General features: G+C 40.2%; 1 protein-coding gene across 1 annotated transcript in view; it reads right to left on the minus strand.

Annotated features, from left to right (window-relative positions):
• NFATC3 (nuclear factor of activated T cells 3) overlaps positions 1-25514 on the minus strand; it is a 734948-nt gene that overhangs the window by 477730 nt on the left and 231704 nt on the right. The window contains exon 7 of the mRNA XM_040327757.1: positions 17690-17830. Coding sequence (XP_040183691.1) covers positions 17690-17830 — 141 coding nt within the window. The remainder of the gene's footprint in view (positions 1-17689; positions 17831-25514) is intronic.

The raw sequence follows: 25514 nt of genomic DNA on the forward strand, positions 1-25514 counted from the left end.
GAACAAAGACCAATAGGAGAATAGGTGGTTCCTGGCCCTCCATGAATTTAGTTTTGTGGTAACGCATCGCCCCGGTGCTAAAATGGGGAATGCAGATGGGTTGTCCCGAGTGCATGCCTGCCTGGCAACTTGTGTCCCAACCCTAGGGTTGAAACAAGAGGGGGGGTATGTGACAGGAAGTCAGGTAAATCTGTGGGTGTTGTCACAGACGGGAGATACATTTCTGCCTTGTTTAAACAATACACCAATTATCAGGTGTCGGCTGCAGAAGTAGCCAGAAAGATTTAAGGGCGTTGAAAAACTTCAGCTGTTCAGAATGAGGATTACTGGATTACTCTATAAGTAATCCAGAGGATTACTACTGTTTGCTGCATCCTGAGGCTTTCTGAGTGAAGGAGAGCAGTGAGCAGAAATACTTCTGAAGAGGTGAGGTGCTGTTGATTTTTCTGTGTGATAAAAATCAAAGAGACTATTGTTTTCTGCTGTAGGACCAGCAGTGTCTGCCCAGCACTAGGCTGTGCCAGACTCCATAGATAGGTTCCTGTGTGGTGAAGGTAGATGCCCCAAGTGGCCAGGGTTTATTTTATGTTTGATTTTGTTTATGCTGTTTGGATGCTTGCACTTGTTTCCAGCAAGATGGAAGAATAAACCAAAATCTTTGCTTTCAACCGTCTTCGGCTGTTTCTCTGGATAAATCAGTGTGTAGTGAACCCATCCAGGGGGGTCACACACCCCGCTACCGAGCTAATCCCTTACGATGGGTATTCACTTGCCCCTATATGAATATCCAAGCAGGTGTTCCTATTGTGGTTACTATTATGTGACCGCTCGTTCCGCCCCCCATTTGCCCCTAATAATGATTGGATACTTATTTAAATTCATTTGTGTCCCTCATCTATGGGTTATCTGGAAGACCTGACATCCGTTATTGCAAGATCGAATGTTTCATTAGTCTGTTATTATTATTATTATTATTATACAGGATTTATATAGCGCCAACAGTTTACGCAGCGCTTTACAACATCAGGGAAGACACTATAGTTACAATACAATTTAATACAGGAATGATCAGAGGGCCCTGCTCGTTAGAGCTTACAATCTATCCTATTGTTGCTTCTGCCCAATGGCGGTGATATAGATTACTGGCTGTGAATGGTTTCAGTCATCTAGTAGCAATGTGAGGAGGATGATATGTTTACTAGTGGACCGAGTCAGACGAGGAAGCGCCGTGATTGGCCCTTTCCTCTGGAGGCCGCCCACAATGACACCCCCAACGAGGTCTGGCTCCCGACCTCCTTCCGGTTTATCGTGTCGAAACAAACTTCAGTGCGTCGCCCGTGCCCTTTGAAAACGACATCTCTGTCGAAACTGGTCAGGGCGGTTCTACGCAGTGACGTCACCACACTCCCACGTGACCCCGGAAGCACGGGCGCTCGTATTGTTTGTTTTTAACACATGCCAGCTTTTTTAACTTTTTCAAATTTTCTGTAATGCCTTGAGCCTTGCAATAAATACCCCCCCCTTTTAAGAAGATAATGCACATGTTGCCTATTTTCTACTACCCTTTATGATCCACGGACTGGTACTCAGAGGAGGTGCTATCACCCCCACTACTTGCTTCAGAGGAGATCCTGAGGAGCTTGGAGGTCGGACGATCCAGTGTAACCTTTGCAGAGGTTTATATCTGCAAAAGCGCTTCAGTCCTTATCTCTTGAGGTCCTAAAGTTCTGGTAAGGGTCCCCCTTTATTATTCTGTGTGGCACTGGAGAAAGTTTCAACGAGGTGGTGGTGGATAACAGCTTCAATCCCTGTCTTCACACATCTATCAGCTTTGTGTTTGAAGTTTGGACGTTTTTCCTTTCCAGATCAGACTGTTTCTTTGCCTCATCCATCTGGAACAGTTGTTTTGGTCCACTCATGTATTTATGTTGATTCTGGTGGACATATCTGCTTGTCCCCATCAGGACATTCAATATCATCAGCTATTCCCCTGAATATACTGGTGTCACTTTAGCATTCACATTTAGGGTGTTTTTCTTATACATGTTTACAGAGCGATCTGTCACTTGGAGTACACTCATTGTTTTTCATTTTATTGTCAATCTATGCCATTTTTTTGAATTTCAGTTTTTCACTTAATTGGTTTTACTCAGCCCAACTATTTTGCTTTTTACCTCAATAGCATCTATTTTACCTAGAGCACACGACCGCACCTGGTACCTGCCAGATGTACTACTTAAACATCCTTCATATCACTTGCCAATTGAGAAGGCTTTAACGGAATACCTAGAACATAATACAAATACTGAAATCCCTTTTCTCACACTTTGGGAAGCTCACAAACCGGTTCTAAGAGGAGTACTCAAAAAACAACTAGGGTATAGCACTTGCAGGACACTTAGAAACTGAGGCCCAGATTCACGTAGGGCGGCGTAAATGTAAGCGGGCGTATCGTATTTACGCTACGCCACCGCAACTTAGAGAGGCAAGTGCTGTATTCACAAAGCACTTGCTTCTAAAGATACGGCGGCGTAGCGTAAATGTGTTGGCGTAAGCGCGCCTAAATCAAATGAGGAACAGGGGGGCGTGTTTTATGTAAACTAATCATGACCCCATGTAAATGACGCTTTTTTCGAACGGCGCATGCGCGCGCATGTTCAGTATCACGTCGAATTTTCAAATTAAATTACGCCCGCTCAATGCCTAGTCGATGTGAATGTAACTTAAGTCCAGCCCCATTCACGGACGACTTACGCAAACGACGTAAAATACGACGCTGTTCGTACGTTTCCGACGTCAAACCCAACATGACTTACCCCTGCTTTATGAGGGGTAACTTTACGCCGGCGTATGTCTTACGTAAACGACGTATCTTGATACGCCGGGCGCACATATGTTCGTGAATTGGCGTATCTAGCTAATTTACATATTCGATGCGGAAATCTACGGAAGCGACACCTAGCGGCCAGCGTAAATATGCAACTAAGATACGACGGCGTAAGAGACTAATGCCGCTCGTATCTTAGCCAAATTTATGCGTAACTGATTCTAAGAATGAGCCGCATAGATACGACGGCTCTCATTCGGACTTACGACGGCGTACATGGTGATACGCCGCCGTAAGTCCTTTGAGAATCTGGGCCTGAGTTTAATACATCGTACATAGATTTTCAAAATAACCCCACTCCCAAAAGCAAAAGTGCGCATAGAGAAAGCTTGTCTTGAATACGACCTATTCCTTTCAGAATCTGCCAACAAATCATTACACGATACCAAACATGCATTTTATATAAAATCCAATAAAACAGGTACTTTCTTAGCATGAGCGCTGAAATCTATCAATAAATCTTTCAAACCTATAAGACTTAAATTGGCCAACAACTCCTTTTCAAATATTAATCTTCCCCAGATGTCAATCTCAAAAAAAAGTCACTAGAAGAACCCATTACTGGTGAAGACGTGATAGCAGCAATCAAAACATTAAAAATAAACTAAACTAGACAATGCATTTCCTGAGGAAAATGCGAGTGGGAATGCTGAATAGCTGAATTGCTGAGCCCGCACAAAAGCCATTCACCATAACCACTACAGTATCTTTAGGACATACAAGCAGTGTTCCTTCAGTACTTATAAAGCCTAATATCACACAGCTCCTTTCTCTATCTGCAATATAGAGAGTGTCCTGACTTGCCTGGTCGCCCCTCCCCCCTCTTTCTCCACATGAGGTGGGGGAGGAGGACTGCACTGAGGTAAGGAAAGCTATTTAGGGAATCAAAATACCATTAGAAACGCGTTCATCCACACACAAAATCAGTTATCGAAGCCTTCAAACAAAACGTAATAAATCCACAACCGTACATGCGATCGATACAGCGACTTCACCGTTTGAAACACAAGGCTTTTGTGAACAAATCGGTATAAAATTTATGTTGATAAAAACTTAAAAATGTGGCCATGCCAGCGATTTAGAAAAGAGCGTCTTTGTGTGTTTTGCAGGAACATTTTTAAATTTTTTAACATGAAAGTCAATGAGAGTGGTTTTGTCGCTCTTGTCCTTTAGAAGCTCCTGGAACTAAAAATAAAATGTGTATCACAAAACTGATCACATTGCCTGAAACCAGACAAACATACCTACGTTTTGATATATAAATTGTGTATGACAAGTAGATCTTGTGGGCGTGAGAGCAATTTGTTCCCCCTTTTTTAAAGATAATTTTTTTTTGTGGATGATCTGTGCTGTAAAGGTCACATGACACACTCTAAAGCTGCTCCATAGGGTTACATTATAACCGATAACATTTTCTGAAAAATTCACTAAACGTAAATTGCGTTTTCACAAAAACCGTAAAAGATATCAATCTAAAAAGTCATGTTTGGATAGCTGAATATTTTGTGACCGCTTTAAAGTTTGTTTGGTGTCTGTAAGTGAAAGTATGAAGGAGCTGAAACTTTTGGCAGAACGTGTGTTTTGAAGCAGGAAAAAGGATGTTCTCATTGACTTCAATGTTAAAAAAAAGTGTCTAAAAGCTTAATATTTTAAAAAGTATAAATAGTACAAAAAAACTTGAAGAAGTCCCATCGTTAGCTGAACGAGATGAACATTTTAAAAGTTGAATGGTCTCAATAGCTGAAAGTATGCAGAAGTTACGCAGAGCCAAAAAACTTACGGAATAAAATTAAAATTAAGAACTAGACAATGCATTTCCTGAGGAAAATGCGAGTGGGAATGCTGAATAGCTGAATTGCTGAGCCCGCACAAAAGCCATTCACCATAACCACTACACTATCATTAGGACATACAAGCAGTGTTCCTTCAGTACTTATAAAGCCTAATATCACACAGCTCCTTTCTCTATCTGCAATATAGAGACTGTCCTGACTTGCCTGGTCGCCCCTCCCCCTCAAGAGGCTTTCTCCACATGAGGTGGGGGAGGAGGACTGCACTGAGGTAAGGAAAGCTATTTAGGGAATCAAAATACCATTAGAAACGCGTTCATCCACACACAAAATCAGTTATCGAAGCCTTCAAACAAAACGTAATAAATCCACAACCGTACATGCGATCGATACAGCGACTTCACCGTTTGAAAGACACGGCCCTTGTGAACGCATTGATATGAAATTTATGTTGATAAACTTAAAATTGTGGCCATGCCAGCGATTTAGAAAAGAGCGTCTTTGTGTGTTTTGCAGGAACATTTTTAAAATTTTTAACATGACGGTCAATGAGAGTGGTTTTGTCGCTCTTGTCCTTTAGAAGCTCCTGGAACTAAAACTAAAATACGTATAACAAAACTGATCACATTGCCTGAAACCAGACAAGCATACCTACGTTTTGATATATAAATTGTGTATGACAAGTAGATCTTGTGGGCGTGAGAGCAATTTGTTCCCCCTTTTTTTAAAGATAATTTTTTTTTCAAAGATCTCCACTGTAAAGGTCACATGACACACTCTAAATCCCTTCCATAGGGTTACATTATAACCGATTAAATTTTCTGAAAATATCACTAAACGTAAATTGCGTTTTCACAAAAACCGTAAAAGATATCAATCTGAAAAGTCATGTTTGGATAGCTGAATATTTTGGGACCGCTTTAAAGTTTGTTTGGTGTCTGTAAGTGAAAGTATGAAGGAGCTGAAACTTTTGGCAGAACGTGTGTTTTGAAGCAGGAAAAAGGATGTTCTCATTGACTTCAATGTTAAAAAAAAGTGTCTAAAAGCTTAATATTTTAAAAAGTATAAATAGTACAAAAAAACTTGAAGAAGTCCCATCGTTAGCTAAACGAGATGAACATTTTAAAAGTTGAATGGTCTCAATAGCTGAAAGTATGCAGAAGTTACGCAGAGCCAAAAAACGTACGGAATAATAAAATTAAAATTAAGAATAATAAAAAACGAATATCAATACTGGGAATGCTTATTAAAGCATTCCCACTAATAACTAGAAAATGCATTTCCTGAGGAAAATGCGAGTGGGAATGCTGAATAGCTGAGCCCGCACCAAAGCCATTCACCATAACCACTACACTATCTTTAGGACACACAGCTCCTTTCTCTATCTGCAATGTAGAGAGTATCCTGACTTCCTGGTCGCCCCTCCCCCCTCAAGAGGTTTCCCCTCCCCCCAGGTCAGTGAGGAGGAATATTGCACTGAGGTAAGACCCATTTCACACTGGGGCGTTTTTCGGGCGTTTTTCAGGCGCTTTGGCGTTTAAAAAAAAGCCTGTAAAGCGCCTGAAAGAAGCCTCATCTGCAATCCCAATGTGAAAGCCCAAGTGCTTTCAGAGGCCTTTCACACTGCCAGCGCCCGAAAAACGCTGGTAAAGCGCTGCTAAGACCCCTTTCACACTGAGGCGCTTTTCAGGCGCTTTGGCGTTAAAAAAAGCTTCCTCAATGGGAAGGGGGCTTTAGGAGCGGTGTATTAACCGCTCCTAAAGCGCTGCAAAGAAGCTGCATGCAGGACTTTTTTTGACGCCCTGCCAGCTCAGCGCCTCAGTGTGAAAGCACTCAGGCTTTCACATTGGGATTGCAGATGCAGCTTCTTTCAGGCGCTTTTTTTTAACGCTAAGACCACTTTCACACTGGGGTGTTTTTCAGGCGCTTTAGTGTGAAAGCACTCGAGCTTTCACATTGGGATTGCAGATGCAGCTTCTTTCAGGCGTTTTACAGGCGCTTTTTTTAACGCTAAAGCGCTTGAAAAATGCCCCAGTGTGAAAGGGCCCTTAGGAAAGCTATTTATGGAAAGAAATTCCATTACAAACGCCTTTTAATTCACAGACCAATACATGAATTACGCCTTCAAACAAAACGTAATAAATCCACAACCGTACATGCGATCGATACAGCGACTTCACCGTTTGAAAGACACGGCCCTTGTGAACGCATCGATATGAAATTTATGTTGATAAACTTAAAATTGTGGCCATGTCTGCGATTTAGAAAAGAGCGTCTTTGTGTGTTTTGCAGGAACATTTTTAACATGACGGTCAATGAGAGTGGTTTTGTCGCTCTTGTCCTTTAGAAGCTCCTGGAACTTAAACTAAAATACGTATCACAAAACTGATCACATTGCCTGAAACCAGACAAGCATACCTACGTTTTGATATATAAATTGTGTATGACAAGTAGATCTTGTGGGCGTGAGAGCAATTTGTTCGCCCTTTTTTTAAAGATAATTTTTGTTTTCAAAGATCTCCACTGTAAAGGTCACATGACACACTCTAAATCCCTTCCATAGGGTTACATTATAACCGATTCCATTTTCTGAAAAAATTGCTAAACGTAAATTGCGTTTTCACAAAAACCGTAAAAGATATCAATCTGAAAAGTCATGTTTGGATAGCTGAATATTTTGTGACCGCTTTAAAGTTTGTTTGGTGTCTGTAAGTGAAAGTATGAAGGAGCTGAAACTTTTGGCAGAACGTGTGTTTTGAAGCAGGAAAAAGGATGTTCTCATTGACTTCAATGTTAAAAAAAAGTGTCTAAAAGCTTAATATTTTAAAAAGTATAAATAGTACAAAAAACTTGAAGAAGTCCCATCGTTAGCTTAACGAGATGAACATTTTAAAAGTTGAATGGTCTCAATAGCTGAAAGTATGCAGAAGTTACGCAGAGCCAAAAAACGTACGGAATAATAAAATTAAAATTAAAATTAAGAAGAAGAAGAACTAGACAATGCATTTCCTGAGGAAAATGCGAGTGGGAATGCTGAATAGCTGAATTGCTGAGCCCGCACAAAAGCCATTCACCATAACCACTACACTATCTTTAGGACATACAAGCAGTGTTCCTTCAGTACTTATAAAGCCTAATATCACACAGCTCCTTTCTCTATCTGCAATATAGAGAGTGTCCTGACTTGACTGGTCGCCCCTCCCCCTCAAGAGGCTTTCTCCACATGAGGTGGGGGAGGAGGACTGCACTGAGGTAAGGAAAGCCATTTAGGGAATCAAAATACCATTAGAAACGCTTTCATCCACACACAAAATCAGTTATCGAAGCCTTCAAACAAAACGTAATAAATCCACAACCGTACATGCGATCGATACAGCGACTTCACCGTTTGAAAGACACGGCCCTTGTGAACGCATCGATATGAAATTTATGTTGATAAACTTAAAAATGTGGCCATGTCAGCGATTTAGAAAAGAGCGTCTTTGTGTGTTTTGCAGAAACATTTTTTAGACTTTTTAACATGACTCTTGTCCTTTAGAAGCTCCTGGAACTAAAACTAAAATACGTATCACAAAACTGATCACATTGCCTGAAACCAGACAAGCATACCTACGTTTTGATATATAAATTGTGTATGACAAGTAGATCTTGTGGGCGTGAGAGCAATTTGTTCCCCCTTTTTTTAAAGATAATATTTTTTGTGGATGATCTGCACTCTAAAGGTCACATGACACACTCTAAACCTGCTCCATAGGATTACATTATAACCGATAAAATATCACTAAACGTAAATTGCGTTTTCACAAAAACCGTAAAAGATATCAATCTGAAAAGTCATGTTTGGATAGCTGAATATTTTGTGACCGCTTTAAAGTTTGTTTGGTGTCTGTAAGTGAAAGTATGAAGGAGCTGAAACTTTTGGCAGAACGTGTGTTTTGAAGCAGGAAAAGGGGTTTCTCATTGACTTCAATGTTAAAAAAAAGTGTCTAAAAGCTTAATATTTTAAAAAGTATAAATAGTACAAAAAAACTTGAAGAAGTCCCATCGTTAGCTGAATGAGACGAACATTTTAAAAGTTAAATGGTCTCAATAGCTGAAAGTATGCAGAAGTTACGCAGAGCCAAAAAACGTACGGAATAAAATTAAAATTAAAATTAAGAATAATAAAAAACGAATATCAATACTGGGAATGCTTATTAAAGCATTCCCACTAATAATAAAAAACGAATATCAATACTGGGAATGCTTATTAAAGCATTCCCACTAATAATAAAAAACGAATATCAATACTGGGAATGCTTATTAAAGCATTCCCACTAATAATAAAAAACGAATATCAATACTGGGAATGCTTATTAAAGCATTCCCACTAATTAAGAATAACTAGAAAATGCATTCCCTGAGGAAAATGCGAGTGGGAATGCTGAATTGCTGAGCCCGCACCAAAGCCATTCACCATAACCACTACACTATCTTTAGGACACACAGCTCCTTTCTCTATCTGCAAAGTAGAGAGTATGCTCACTTCCTGGTCGCCCCTCCCCCCTCAAGAGGTTTCCCCTCCCCCCAGGTCAGTGAGGAGGAATATTGCACTGAGGTAGAAAGCTATTTATGGAAAGAAATTCCATTACAAACGCCTTTTAATTCACAGACCAATACATTAATTACGCCTCCAAACAAAACGTAATAAATCCACAACCGTACATGCGATCGATACAGCGACTTCACCGTTTGAAAGACACGGCCCTTGTGAACGCATCGATATGAAATTTATGTTGATAAACTTAAAATTGTGGCCATGCCAGCGATTTAGAAAAGAGCGTCTTTGTGTGTTTTGCAGGAAAATTTTTAAAATGTTTAACATGGACGGTCAATGAGAGTGGTTTTGTCACTCTTGTCCTTTAGAAGCTCCTGGAACTAAAACTAAAATACGTATCACAAAACTGATCACATTGCCTGAAACCAGACAAGCATACCTACGTTTTGATATATAAATTGTGTATGACAAGTAGATCTTGTGGGCGTGAGAGCAATTTGTTCGCCCTTTTTTTAAAGATAATTTTTGTTTTCAAAGATCTCCACTGTAAAGGTCACATGACACACTCTAAATCCCTTCCATAGGGTTACATTATAACCAATTCCATTTTCTGAAAAAAGCGCTAAACGTAAATTGCGTTTTCACAAAAACCGTAAAAGATATCAATCTGAAAAGTCATGTTTGGATAGCTGAATATTTTGTGACCGCTTTAAAGTTTGTTTGGTGTCTGTAAGTGAAAGTATGAAGGAGCTGAAACTTTTGGCAGAACGTGTGTTTTGAAGCAGGAAAAAGGATGTTCTCATTGACTTCAATGTTAAAAAAAAGTGTCTAAAAGCTTAATATTTTAAAAAGTATAAATAGTACAAAAAAACTTTAAGAAGTCCCATCGTTAGCTGAACGAGACGAACATTTTAAAAGTTGAATGGTCTCAATAGCTGAAAGTATGCAGAAGTTACGCAGAGCCAAAAAACGTACGGAATAATAAAATTAAAATTAAAATTAAGAAGAAGAAGAATAACTAGAAAATGCATTCCCTGAGGAAAATGCGAGTGGGAATGCTGAATTGCTGAGCCCGCACCAAAGCCATTCACCATAACCACTACACTATCTTTAGGACACACAGCTCCTTTCTCTATCTGCAAAGTAGAGAGTATCCTGACTTCCTGGTCGCCCCTCCCCCCTCAAGAGGTTTCCCCTCCCCCCAGGTCAGTGAGGAGGAATATTGCACTGAGGTAGAAAGCTATTTATGGAAAGAAATTCCATTACAAACGCCTTTTAATTCACAGACCAATACATTAATTACGCCTCCAAACAAAACGTAATAAATCCACAACCGTACATGCGATCGATACAGCGACTTCACCGTTTGAAAGACACGGCCCTTGTGAACGCATCGATATGAAATTTATGTTGATAAACTTAAAATTGTGGCCATGCCAGCGATTTAGAAAAGAGCGTCTTTGTGTGTTTGCAGGAATTTTTTTTAGACTTTTTAACATGACGGTCAATGGGAGGGCGTTTGAGGCACTTGTCCTTTAGAATCTCCTGGAACTAAAAGTCAAATGCCTATCGCAAAACTGATCACATTGCCTGAAACCAGACAAGCATACCTACGTTTTGATATATAAATTGTGTATGACAAGTAGATCTTGTGGGCGTGAGAGCAATTTGTTCGCCCTTTTTTTAAAGATAATTTTTGTTTTCAAAGATCTCCACTCTAAAGGTCACATGACACACTCTAAACCTGCTCCATAGGATTACATTATAACCGATAAAAAAATCACTAAACGTAAATTGCGTTTTCACAAAAACCGTAAAAGATATCAATCTAAAAAGTCATGTTTGGATAGCTGAATATTTTGTGACCGCTTTAAAGTTTGTTTGGTGTCTGTAAGTGAAAGTATGAAGGAGCTGAAACTTTTGGCAGAACGTGTGTTTTGAAGCAGGAAAAAGGATGTTCTCATTGACTTCAATGTTAAAAAAAAGTGTCTAAAAGCTTAATATTTTAAAAAGTATAAATAGTACAAAAAAACTTGAAGAAGTCCCATCGTTGGCTGAATGAGACGAACATTTTAAAAGTTAAATGGTCTCAATAGCTGAAAGTATGCAGAAGTTACGCAGAGCCAAAAAACGTACGGAATAAAATTAAAATTAAAATTAAGAATAATAAAAAACGAATATCAATACTGGGAATGCTTATTAAAGCATTCCCACTAATAAAAAACGAATATCAATACTGGGAATGCTTATTAAAGCATTCCCACTAATAATAAAAAACGAATATCAATACTGGGAATGCTTTAATAAGCATTCCCACTAATTAAGAAGAAGAACTAGACAATGCATTTCCTGAGGAAAATGCGAGTGGGAATGCTGAATAGCTGAATTGCTGAGCCCGCACAAAAGCCATTCACCATAACCACTACAGTATCTTTAGGACATACAAGCAGTGTTCCTTCAGTACTTATAAAGCCTAATATTACACAGCTCCTTTCTCTATCTGCAATATAGAGAGTGTCCTGACTTGCCTGGTCACCCCTCCCCCCTCAAGAGGCTTTCTCCACATGAGGTGGGGGAGGAGGACTGCACTGAGGTAAGGAAAGCTATTTAGGGAATCAAAATACCATTAGAAACGCTTTCATCCACACACAAAATCAGTTATCGAAGCCTTCAAACAAAACGTAATAAATCCACAACCGTACATGCGATCGATACAGCGACTTCACCGTTTGAAAGACACGGCCCTTGTGAACGCATCGATATGAAATTTATGTTGATAAACTTAAAATTGTGGCCATGCCAGCGATTTAGAAAAGAGCGTCTTTGTGTGTTTTGCAGGAAAATTTTTAAAATGTTTAACATGGACGGTCAATGAGAGTGGTTTTGTCACTCTTGTCCTTTAGAAGCTCCTGGAACTAAAACTAAAATACGTATCACAAAACTGATCACATTGCCTGAAACCAGACAAGCATACCTACGTTTTGATATATAAATTGTGTATGACAAGTAGATCTTGTGGGCGTGAGAGCAATTTGTTCGCCCTTTTTTTAAAGATAATTTTTGTTTTCAAAGATCTCCACTGTAAAGGTCACATGACACACTCTAAATCCCTTCCATAGGGTTACATTATAACCAATTCCATTTTCTGAAAAAAGCGCTAAACGTAAATTGCGTTTTCACAAAAACCGTAAAAGATATCAATCTGAAAAGTCATGTTTGGATAGCTGAATATTTTGTGACCGCTTTAAAGTTTGTTTGGTGTCTGTAAGTGAAAGTATGAAGGAGCTGAAACTTTTGGCAGAACGTGTGTTTTGAAGCAGGAAAAAGGATGTTCTCATTGACTTCAATGTTAAAAAAAAGTGTCTAAAAGCTTAATATTTTAAAAAGTATAAATAGTACAAAAAAACTTTAAGAAGTCCCATCGTTAGCTGAACGAGACGAACATTTTAAAAGTTGAATGGTCTCAATAGCTGAAAGTATGCAGAAGTTACGCAGAGCCAAAAAACGTACGGAATAATAAAATTAAAATTAAAATTAAGAAGAAGAAGAATAACTAGAAAATGCATTCCCTGAGGAAAATGCGAGTGGGAATGCTGAATTGCTGAGCCCGCACCAAAGCCATTCACCATAACCACTACACTATCTTTAGGACACACAGCTCCTTTCTCTATCTGCAAAGTAGAGAGTATCCTGACTTCCTGGTCGCCCCTCCCCCCTCAAGAGGTTTCCCCTCCCCCCAGGTCAGTGAGGAGGAATATTGCACTGAGGTAGAAAGCTATTTATGGAAAGAAATTCCATTACAAACGCCTTTTAATTCACAGACCAATACATTAATTACGCCTCCAAACAAAACGTAATAAATCCACAACCGTACATGCGATCGATACAGCGACTTCACCGTTTGAAAGACACGGCCCTTGTGAACGCATCGATATGAAATTTATGTTGATAAACTTAAAATTGTGGCCATGCCAGCGATTTAGAAAAGAGCGTCTTTGTGTGTTTGCAGGAATTTTTTTAGACTTTTTAACATGACGGTCAATGGGAGGGCGTTTGAGGCACTTGTCCTTTAGAATCTCCTGGAACTAAAAGTCAAATGCCTATCGCAAAACTGATCACATTGCCTGAAACCAGACAAGCATACCTACGTTTTGATATATAAATTGTGTATGACAAGTAGATCTTGTGGGCGTGAGAGCAATTTGTTCGCCCTTTTTTTAAAGATAATTTTTGTTTTCAAAGATCTCCACTCTAAAGGTCACATGACACACTCTAAACCTGCTCCATAGGATTACATTATAACCGATAAAAAAATCACTAAACGTAAATTGCGTTTTCACAAAAACCGTAAAAGATATCAATCTAAAAAGTCATGTTTGGATAGCTGAATATTTTGTGACCGCTTTAAAGTTTGTTTGGTGTCTGTAAGTGAAAGTATGAAGGAGCTGAAACTTTTGGCAGAACGTGTGTTTTGAAGCAGGAAAAAGGATGTTCTCATTGACTTCAATGTTAAAAAAAAGTGTCTAAAAGCTTAATATTTTAAAAAGTATAAATAGTACAAAAAAACTTGAAGAAGTCCCATCGTTGGCTGAATGAGACGAACATTTTAAAAGTTAAATGGTCTCAATAGCTGAAAGTATGCAGAAGTTACGCAGAGCCAAAAAACGTACGGAATAAAATTAAAATTAAAATTAAGAATAATAAAAAACGAATATCAATACTGGGAATGCTTATTAAAGCATTCCCACTAATAAAAAACGAATATCAATACTGGGAATGCTTATTAAAGCATTCCCACTAATAATAAAAAACGAATATCAATACTGGGAATGCTTATTAAGCATTCCCACTAATTAAGAAGAAGAACTAGACAATGCATTTCCTGAGGAAAATGCGAGTGGGAATGCTGAATAGCTGAATTGCTGAGCCCGCACAAAAGCCATTCACCATAACCACTACAGTATCTTTAGGACATACAAGCAGTGTTCCTTCAGTACTTATAAAGCCTAATATTACACAGCTCCTTTCTCTATCTGCAATATAGAGAGTGTCCTGACTTGCCTGGTCACCCCTCCCCCCTCAAGAGGCTTTCTCCACATGAGGTGGGGGAGGAGGACTGCACTGAGGTAAGGAAAGCTATTTAGGGAATCAAAATACCATTAGAAACGCTTTCATCCACACACAAAATCAGTTATCGAAGCCTTCAAACAAAACGTAATAAATCCACAACCGTACATGCGATCGATACAGCGACTTCACCGTTTGAAAGACACGGCCCTTGTGAACGCATCGATATGAAATTTATGTTGATAAACTTAAAATTGTGGCCATGCCAGCGATTTAGAAAAGAGCGTCTTTGTGTGTTTTGCAGGAACATTTTTAAAAATGTTAACATGACGGTCAATGAGAGTTATTTTGGTGCACTTGTCCTTTAGAAGCTCCTGGAACTAAAAGTCAAATGCCTATCACAAAACTGATCACATTGCCTGAAACCAGACAAGCATAGCTACGTTTTGATATATAAATTGTGTATGACAAGTAGATCTTGTGGGCGTGAGAGCAATTTGTTCCCCCTTTTTTTAAAGATAATTTTTTTGTGGATGATCTGCACTCTAAAGGTCACATGACACACTCTAAACCTGCTCCATAGGATTACATTATAACCGATTCCATTTTCTGAAAAGATCACTAAACGTAAATTGCATTTTCACAAAAACCGTAAAAGATATCAATCTGAAAAGACATGTTTGGATAGCTGAATATTTTGTGACCGCTTTAAAGTTTGTTTGGTGTCTGTAAGTGAAAGTATGAAGGAGCTGAATCTTTTGGCAGAACGTGTGTTTTGAAGCGGTAAAAAGCATGTTCTCATTGACTTCAATGTTAAAAAAAAGTGTCTAAAAGCTTAATATTTTAAAAAGTATAAATAGTACAAAAAAACTTGAAGAAGTCCCATCGTTAGCTAAACGAGATGAACATTTTAAAAGTTGAATGGTCTCAATAGCTGAAAGTATGCAGAAGTTACACAGAGCCAAAAAACGTACGGAATAAAATTAAAATTAAAATTAAGAAGAAGAATAATAAAAAACGAATATCAATACTGGGAATGCTTATTAAAGCATTCCCACTAATAATAAAAAACGAATATCAATACTGGGAATGCTTATTAAAGCATTCCCACTAATAAAAAACGAATATCAATACTGGGAATGCTTATTAAAGCATTCCCACTAATAAAAAACGAATATCAATACTGGGAATGCTTATTAAAGCATTCCCACTAATAATAAAAAACGAATATCAATACTGGGAATGCTTATTAAAGCATTCCCACTAATAAAAAACGAATATCAATACTGGGAATGCTTATTAAAGCATTCCCACTAATTAAGAAGAACTAGACAATGCATTTCCTGAGGAAAATGCGATGTGTGGGAATGCTGAATTGCTGAGCCCGCGCCAAAGCCATTCACCATAACCACTACACTATCTTTAGGACACACAGCTCCTTTCTCTATCTGCAAAGTAGAGAGTATCCTGACTTCCTGGTCGCCCCTCCCCCTCCCACGGCTGTGGGACCCGATCGCCGCTGGTGTCCCGCGATCGGTCACAGGAGCTTAAGAACGGGGAGAGGTTCTTCCCCGTTCTTCACAGTGGCAATGTCACTGATCGTCTGTTCCCTGAGATAGGAAAGGCGATCAGTGACGTCACACATCCAGCCCCGCCCCCTACAGTTAGAAACACATATGAGGTCACACATAACCCCTACAGCGCCCCCTAGTGGTTAACTCCTATACTGCAATTGTCATTTTCACAGTAAACAATGCATTTTTATAGCACTTTTTGCTGTGAAAATGACAATGGTCCCAAAAATGTGTCAAAAATGTCTGATGTGTTCGCCATAATGCTGCAGTCACGAAAAAATAAAAATCGCTGATAGCCGCCATTAGTAGTAAAAAAAAAAATATTTATAAAAATGCCATTAAAATATCCCCTATTTTGTAAACACTATAAATTTTGGGCAAACCAATTTTTAAACACTTATTGCGATTTTTTTAACCAACAATATGTAGAAGAGTACGTATCGGCCTAAACTGAGGGAAAAAATGTTTTTTTTTTATATCTTTTTTGGGGGGTATTTATTATAGCAAAAAGTAAAAAATAGTTTTTTTTTCAAAATTGTCGCTCTATTTTTGTTTATAGCGCAAAAAATAAAAACCGCAGAGGTGATCAAATACCACCAAAAGAAAGCTCTATTTGTGGGAAAAAAAGGTCGCCAATTTTGTTTGTGAGCCACAGGACCACACAATTGTCAGTTAAAAGCAACACAGTGCCGAATCGCAAAAACTGGCCAGGTCCTTTACCTGTGTAATGGTCCGGGTCTTAAGTGGTTAAGCAGCCCATAAAATAGCCGATCGGTAGATAAACTTCTGTATAACTAGCCTGCCATTACATGGATTTAAATGTGTCTGGTCCCTGCTGTGTTACTGCTGCTAGAGAGAAGAGGATGCACTACTGTGCATGCACACAGTCTAATAGAGCCAATGTATGTCTAAAGCACTGAGGTGCGTACACCCTACCTATATGAAAGATAAAAGGAGCATCATTTTTACCTGAAGCTGAGCAGTGCTATGTAATGCACTGGGGATCCTGGAATTAATAAGGGGTTTTTGTGGGAAAAGATCAGACAAAGTGAACTAACCCCTTAAAGGGGTTGCAAAGGTATTTTTTCCCCCCTAAATAGCTTCCTTTACCTTAGTGCAGTTCTCCTTCACTTACTTTATCCGATTTTGCTTTTAAATGTCCTTATTTCTTCTGAGAAATACTCACTTCCTGTTCTTCTGTCTGTAACTACTTGCAGTAATGCAAGGCTTTCTCCCTGGTGTGGAGAAAGCCTCTTGAGGGGGCGAGCAGGAGGGTCAGGACACTCTTTAGTTTGCAGATAAAGGAGCTGTGTGTTAGTGGGCATCCTAACACTCCTGCTCGCCCCCTCAAGAGGCTTTCTCCACACCAGGGAGAAAGCCTCCCATTACTGTGTGTAGTTACAGACAAAAGAACAGGAAGTGAGTATTTCTCAGAAGAAATAAGGACATTTAAAAGCAAAATCGAAGGATGAGGTAAGTGAAGGAGGACTGCACTAAGGTAAAGGAAGCTATTTAGGGGGGAAAAAATCCTTTACAACCCCTTTAAATAATACACTTCCAGAAGCAGCACATCATTGAATATTTTAAATGTTTATGTTGGGAAGCGTTCTACAAGCATCTTTTTTACCAACATATCAGACACTTCTAAGTACCAATCTAGGGCTCTCCATAAATACTACTTATCTTTCCAATTCTGTCATTTTAAACTGGCCATAGATGGCTCAAATTTCTTGTCATGGGTGATTCTGAGCAGACTTGTCGATTTCCTTATCGCAGTGCAAAATCTAGTTTTTCTTTTAGTTTTACATTATTAAACAATTAGAAGACATCCCACCTTGGCCTTTCTCAATAAAAATTACTTTTGATTCAGGAAGGATGTTGGATCCTGTGATTATCATCTCAGCTCCACCGGTTACTGAGCAGGTATTTATGCTATATGTGTCCACTTGAGGTAACTCCTGAGCAGATCGTTGGGCTGACAATCAAAAAATAACCAAGAAAAGTTAGAAAACAGCAAGCTTGCTGAGCATGTATATATTTTATACATACACACGCACACACAAATTAAATAGAGAAAATTACTACAAACTCCAGAAGTATGTAAGGGAAATTATTTTTTTTTTGTTTACAAACGTTTTTATTGGAGCATAAGGTCATAGTAAAAGCATTTAACAGTAATAAAACATTAACAAGAGAGAGAGTCATTTAAAATGTACATTGTATACAAGTAAAGATGTATAACATGAGAGAGAGTATACAAATGATTTATAGGTCCATACGATATCCATGGGGAGAGAAAAAAAAAGGATTAGTGGATGTGCTAAGGTAAAAAACCTATAATGGATATTACATCCGTAGCGAGGTTTCCCACAGAGACCATTTTTTTTGGGTCTATATGCATAGTGTCATATAGTGTGTGGTGTATTCTTTCCGATAATTTGATACTTTCCATGCGGTTAAGAATTTGAGGCCATGGCACATTGGTTGATCGCCAGTTGAAAGCTATGGCCCAGTGGATGGCGCTAAGAAGAGTGTGGATTAGTCTGGAACTTGCTATTGGTAGGTCTTGTATGGGGGCAAATAGAAGGCACATTTGAGGTGTTATTGGGATTTTTCTACCTGAAATTCGATCAATCATAATACTTGCGTTGTGCCAGATGGGTTTAATGAGGGAGCATTCCCAAAATATATGTAATAGAGTCCCATGTGTAGGACAACCCCTGAAACAGAGCCGGGAAGTTGATGGGTAAAACAAATTAAGTTTGGCAGGGGTAAGATACCATCTATACAGCAGTTTTGTGGCAGATTCTCTAATGGTGGTATTTTTGGTATATCCGTGTAGATTGTCAAATATGGCATCCCATTGTTCGGGGGAGAAGGGAAATGATTTTAGCAAATGCAGCCCATGAGCCTACTACTGAACTTGGGGGGGGGGGGGGGTTCTTGATCCCCAATTAAAAAAAAAAAAAAAAATTGCTATTGGCAGTACTCTGCCTTCTACCTAAACCTCCAACGCCCTGCTTACTGAGACTTTTTAGTGACAGAGCTCCCGACTTCTCTGGTTTGTTGAACAGCAGATCTTCCGAATGGCCATGTGGAATGGGATAGGATTGGGATCTCTGCTACAGCAAGCAAGCTGGTCGCCAGAGTTCAATCATGGACACAGCTGAATTCAGTAACTTTATATCACCATGCACAGGAGGAGGATGAGTGTAATATATGGATTGCGCTACCCTGGTGGTTGGTCTATATCCACCTAGTCCTGGGCAGTAATTGTAATTATTCGCCCCTATATATATCACTCCTATTGACAATCCAACAAACATATATGTGTATATAAATGTGTACCGAGTGCTCACATGTAAATATTCTTCTCAGGACAGTGTAAAACACACATACATATGCGTACCATACATGTATTAAATAGTGCACTTAAAAAACGTGCGTTCCCCTATATCAGATTCAAAAGATCCTTACCACGAAAACAAACAATTTTTATAGTGACAACAACATTTTTTTTATAAAATATATAGACAAAATGTATATATATGAAAATTAAATAGGAGGTCTTCTAGATTGATCCTCTTGCCTTTAAAGTCCCAATATTGCACTCACAATATGCAGCTCCTGAGCTTCCTGAGGATGCAATATACCTTGCGAAACGCGTAGAAGCTGCTGACATCTATGGGACAACACGCTGACCGTGAGACAGGCGTAGGGGGAACACGAGAGAGGAGCGGCTTTTTGTCCTTCACATGTTTGCACACACAGCTGGAGAAAGCTTGGTGCCGGCATACGGGCACAACTAAATGTGAGTGCAATATATGCTTTGATTTTAAATATTTTTTTTTTTACATACTGCACTATGAGGGGCACTCTTTCTGTGAGCTTTTATAGAGAAAAAGAGACCACACTAATATACCCAAGACACCTGACAGTTGTGGAGATGCAAAAGAGGAGTGGTTATCCTGGGAATGAACCAAAGGCATTTATTAAATGTGATCTGGTGAGTGGCCATTCTTAACGGTGACGGGACCATCACGGAAGTGGTGAAATCATGTTGTGTTTTAACACCTCACAGGAGAAGCATTGATCGCTTATGAGCACCTGGTTATCATATTGGGACTTTAACACCTTAACGCCAGCCGCACGACTATTTACGTCCGCAGAATGGCACGGACAGGCAGAAGGACGTATATATACGTCCTTGCCTTCTAGCGGGTGGGGGGTCCGATCGGCACCCCCCCCCCCGATCGCTCCGTCGCGATCGCTCCCCGAGGCTGAAGCACGGGGAGAGCCGTATGTAAACACGGCTTCCCCGTGCTTCACTGTGGCGGCGTATCGATCGAGTGATCCCTTTTATAAGGGAGACTCGATCGATGACATCAGTCCTACAGCCACACCCCCCTACACTTGTAAACACACACTAAGTGAACACTAACCCCTACAGCGCCCCCTGTGGTTAACTCCCAAACTGCAACTGTCATTTTCACAATAAACAATGCAATTTAAATGCATTTTTTGCTGTGAAAATGACAATGGTCCCAAAAATGTGTCAAAATTGTCCGAAGTGTCCGCCATAATGTCGCAGTCACGAAAAAAAACGCTGATCGCCGCCAATAGTAGTAAAAAAATTTTTTTTTTATAAAAATGCAATAAAACTATCCCCTATTTTGTAAACGCTATAAATTTTGCGCAAACCAATTGATAAACGCTTATTGCGATTTTTTTTACCAAAAATAGGTAGAAGAATACGTATCGGCCTAAACTGAGGAAAAAAAATGTTATATATGTTTTTGGGGGATATTTATTATAGCAAAAAGTAAAAAATATTGAATTTTTTTCAAAATTGTCGCTCTATTTTTGTTTATAGCGCAAAAAATAAAAACCGCAGATGTGATCAAATACCACCAAAATAAATCTCTATTTGTGGGGAAAAAAGGACGCCAATTTTGTTTGGGAGCCACGTCGCACGACCGCGCAATTGTCTGTTAAAGCGACGCAGTGCTGAATCGCAAAACCTGGCCTGGGCATTTAGCTGCAAAATGGTCCGGGGCTTAAGTGGTTAAAGGGAAGAGGATCAATCTAGAAGACCTCTATTTAATTTCCATTATATATATATATATATATATATATATATATATATATATATTATATATATATATATATATATATATATATATATATATATATAATTTTTTTGTTGTCACTATAATAAGAATTGTTTGTTTTCGTGGTGAGGCTATTTTGAATCTGATATAGGGGAACGCGTGTTTTTTAAGTGCACTATTAAGTGCACTATTTAACCACTTCCCGACGGCCGTACGAATATGTGCGCACTCGGTACACATTTATATACACATATATGTTTGTTGGATTGTCAATAGGGGTGATGTATATAGGGGCCAATAATTGCAATTATTGCCCAGGACTAGGTGGATATAGACCAACCACCAGGGTAGCGCAATCCATATATTACACTTATTCCATTCTGGACGAGACATCAGAGTGTCTTGCACCTTTTTTTGATTGCAACAAACCCATTAATATAGAACAATTTTGTTTTTTCATTTGCGCCAGCAACTCCCGTCCCATATAACAGGAGGAGGCTGCTTGGAGCAAAAAAAAAAAAAAAACAAGCACAACTTGATACTAAACCTCACATCTACTAAAAAGCGTAGTTTGTAGTAAGCAGTACGAAAAGTATAAATCCTAACTCCAACATAGGCTAAATACCCAACACAACAAACGAGCGGGAACCTGTGTTTTCAATGAACTCAGAGAAAAGTATTTTAAAATTAATACCACACAGAGGAATTTCAACTTACCTGTAAATTCTATATCTTGTATTAGACTACAGCACAGGACACAGGCATCTTATTTCTACACAATTGGTTATATACAAGGCTTGTACCTTCAGTAATTAAAAACTAGCAAGATTTTAAAGAATGCGCTCCCACTGGGGCTCCTCCCCTATAACTCTACCCCACTCAGAGTCCTTCGTTTTATAGCAAACAATGCAGAGTAACGAGAAGAATTTAAGGAGGGTGGCCTGTGTCCTGTACTGTACTCTAAGGCCCCGTACAGACGACCGAACATGTCTGCTGAAACTGGTCCGCTGACCAGTTTCAGCAGACATGTTCGGTCGTCTGTACGGCCGACCAGACAGGTTTCCAGCAGACATTTGTCCAGCCGACCGTTTTGCAGCGGACAAATGTTTCTTAGCCTGCCAAGAAACATGTCCGCTGGAATCCTGTCCGTCGCACATGTTCGGTCGTCAGTACAGACTCACCATGTCCGACCAGCCGCCATCCCTCGCATGCGTAGAATCACTTTGACGCATGCGTGGAAGCATTGACTTTCCAGCGTCGCGCACGTCGCGGTGACTGCGCGGACACATCACCGCGCTGTCTGTCCGTGCGGATTTACCATCAGACAGAAATCTCCGGGCGGACATGTCTGCTGAAAACGGTCCGGCGGACCGTTTTCAGCGAACAGTCCGCCCGTCTGTACGAGGCCTGAGATAAGTAATTATGCAAGAGCCCCAATATGTCACTGAGCCAGAAGCTTGAGTTGAAGTATCATCCAATCTCAAGGTCCCACAGATTACAAGACCATTTCTTTTTTGCCTAGGCAGCAAAGGAGGGAAGCAATTATGCCTCAAACACCTGTGTCACAGGTGAACAGAAGGCGGTTCAAGTAAATCCTGAGCTTTCCAATCTAAATTAGACATGGATTCAGGAGAAAGCGGAGGCCCTTTTATGGCCCTTGCTTCCAGAATGTGAGCCAATCTTATCCACTGTAATGGACAGAAAGTATCTACAGTGATAGGAGAACATGTACACACACCATATTATATCAGAGAAGCCTTATGCCGGCCATAAGTTATACCATTTTCTTATTCAATTTCCTTTAGAACTGCCTTCAACTATGTGGTGCAAGGGCCTGCCTGATTGTACAAGAAAATTGTATGGCCAGCCTTAGATGCCATAGCAGAGGCAAAAAGCTATGAATAAAACATACAAGCTTCACATAGCAAATCACTTCTGGATTTCAACTATCGAGCATAAATCAACCACCAGCTGCTTGAATGAAGATTAAGCCTGTGCTCATGTCGGCATGATTTGACATGTCAAATTGCATGTCAAATTGCATGCCAAATCACACCCAATTGCTGGTAATGGCACTGTCCCAACAAGTGAAGCGCAGCACCGATTTACAAAAGTAGTTCCTGCACTACTTTTGGCGACTTGATGCAAGTCATGATGCAGCAGAGCCAGGGAGAGATGTCCTACCTGCCTTCAGGCCACTAACCTAAACTGTGCATGCTTGGTATGGGTGGGGTTATAGACTACCTTGGCCATTTGTGCTTACTGTCCATCGTTCTGTAGGTAGCTGCATAACTTATGATATGAGTTCTACAATGCTCCCTCACTGAAAGATAGTGAAAAGTAGTTTTAAGAGACAGAGATTGTTGTATTAAGCTGGTCATACATTATACAATGTTCTTGTTCATTTTCCTTTGGATTTAATTGGAAGGGGTTGTAAAGTCAGAAAGTTTTTGTTATCCTTATGCATCAAGATAAAAGGTCTTTTGTGTGCAGCAGCCACTCCAGCACCCCCCAATACTTACATGATCCCCATCCCTGTCCACGAGTGACTCGGCCGTCCAGGACTCTCCTCCTGATTGGCTGAGGTACAGCAGCAGTGACATTGGCTCCCGCTGCTGTCAGTTAGCCAAACAGAAGAGAGAGGGGCGGGGCCAAACCAGGCTCTGTGTCTGATTGTATACAGGGAGCTAGGACTCGGCTTGTGCGCCCCCCATAGCAAGCTGCTATGAGAGCCAAAGAGGGTTCAGGAAAAAATTGGAAAGTGACCTTTTGATACCCAACTATAGCAGAGGCAGGCTTAAATATGTGAAAGCAACCAAAAAAAAAAAAAAAGGAAAAAAATAAATAGTTACATAGTTAGTCAGGTTGAAAAAAGACACAAGTCCATCCAGTTCAACCACAAAAAACAAAAAAACAAAATAAAAAACACAGTAAAATCCTATACACCCAACTCCATACCCACAGTTGATCCAGAGGAAGGCAAAAAACCCCAGCGGAGCATGATCCAATTTGCTACAGCAGGGGAAAAAATTCCTTCCTGATCCCCCGAGAGGCAATCGGATTTACCCTGGATCAACTATACCTACAAATCTTAGTACTCAGTTATATTCTGTACATTAAGTGGACTTTAACCACTTAACGACCGCCGCATATACATATACGTCCACAGAATGGCACGTACAGGCAGATGGACGTGCCGGTAAGTCCCTGCCTTCCCGCAGGTCGGGGGTCAGATCAGGACCCCCCCCCCCCGTTACATGCGATGGTCGGTAAGCCTCTGGGAGCGATCCGGGATGAGGGGGCGGCTGTTCGTTTCTGGCCACCCCCTCGCGATCTTTTCCAGCCAATCTCCTTCCGCCGAAGGACTTCCTCTGCCTGTGTAATGTAAACAGGCAGGAGGAAGTGATGTCATCTCTCCTCTCGGCGGTATTTTCGTTCGGCGAGAGGAGAGAAGACATCACAAAGTGAGTTGCACCAACAGCACACAACACACAGCACACTTAACCCTCCCAGTCACCCCCCCAGCCCCGTCACAGTTTTACTGATTGCAGTGTCAGTGTGACAGTTAAAAGTTGCAGGGCAGTTAGTCTTAGGCCCCTTTAGGTCCAGTGTAGCCCCCTACCCCCCCTAATAAAGGTTTAACCCCTGGATCACCGCCCTAGTTAACCCTTTCACCCCCTATTGCCAGCGTCACTAAGTGATCGGTTTTCTGATCGCTGTATTAGTGTCACTGGTGCCGCTACGTAGCTAGTTTTTTTTTTGAGGTTCGCCGCCACGTTTTTATAGCGTTAGGTACCCCCATACATTTTCTAAATAAAGGTTTTAACCCCTGATTGCCCCTAGAGTTAACCCTTTCACCAGTGATCACCGTGTAGTATAAGTGTTACTGGTGACGCTGGTTAGCCAGTTAGTTATTTAGGTTCGCCGCCAGGTTTTTATAAAGCTTCAGGTACCCTCATATATTACCTAATAAAGGTTTTAACCCCCTGATTGCCCCCTAGTTAACCCTTTCACCAGTAATCACCGTAAAAGTGTTACGGTTGACGCTAGTTAGTTAGTTTGCACCCGCCGTATATAACCCAATAAAAGTTTAACCCCCTGATCGCCCGGCGAGTGATATGAATTAAATTTTAGCGTCAGTTAGGGTCTGCGTCGCCCCAGGTTAGTGCCAGTAAAGCTTACACCCACGCGCAAAGCATACACCCCCCTTAGTGGTATAGTATCTGAACGGATCGATACCTGATCTGATCAGATCTATACTTGCGTACCCAGCAGTTTAGGATTCCCAAAAACGCATTGTTAGCGGAATCAGCCCAGATACCCGCTAGCACCTGCGTTTTGCCCCTCCGCCCAGCCCATCCCACCCAAGTGCAGTATCGATCGATCACTGTCACTTACAAAACACAACACACATAACTGCAGCGTTCGCAGAGACCGGCCTGATCCCTGCGATCGCTAACAGTTTTTTTTGGAAGCGTTTTCTAAGCAAAAAATAACAAAAGATATATAAAATAAAACAAAACAAAAATAGTTGTCGTTTTATTGCTC

Source organism: Rana temporaria, chromosome 11 (genome assembly GCF_905171775.1).
Source record: "Rana temporaria chromosome 11, aRanTem1.1, whole genome shotgun sequence".
Taxonomy (NCBI): domain Eukaryota; kingdom Metazoa; phylum Chordata; class Amphibia; order Anura; family Ranidae; genus Rana; species Rana temporaria.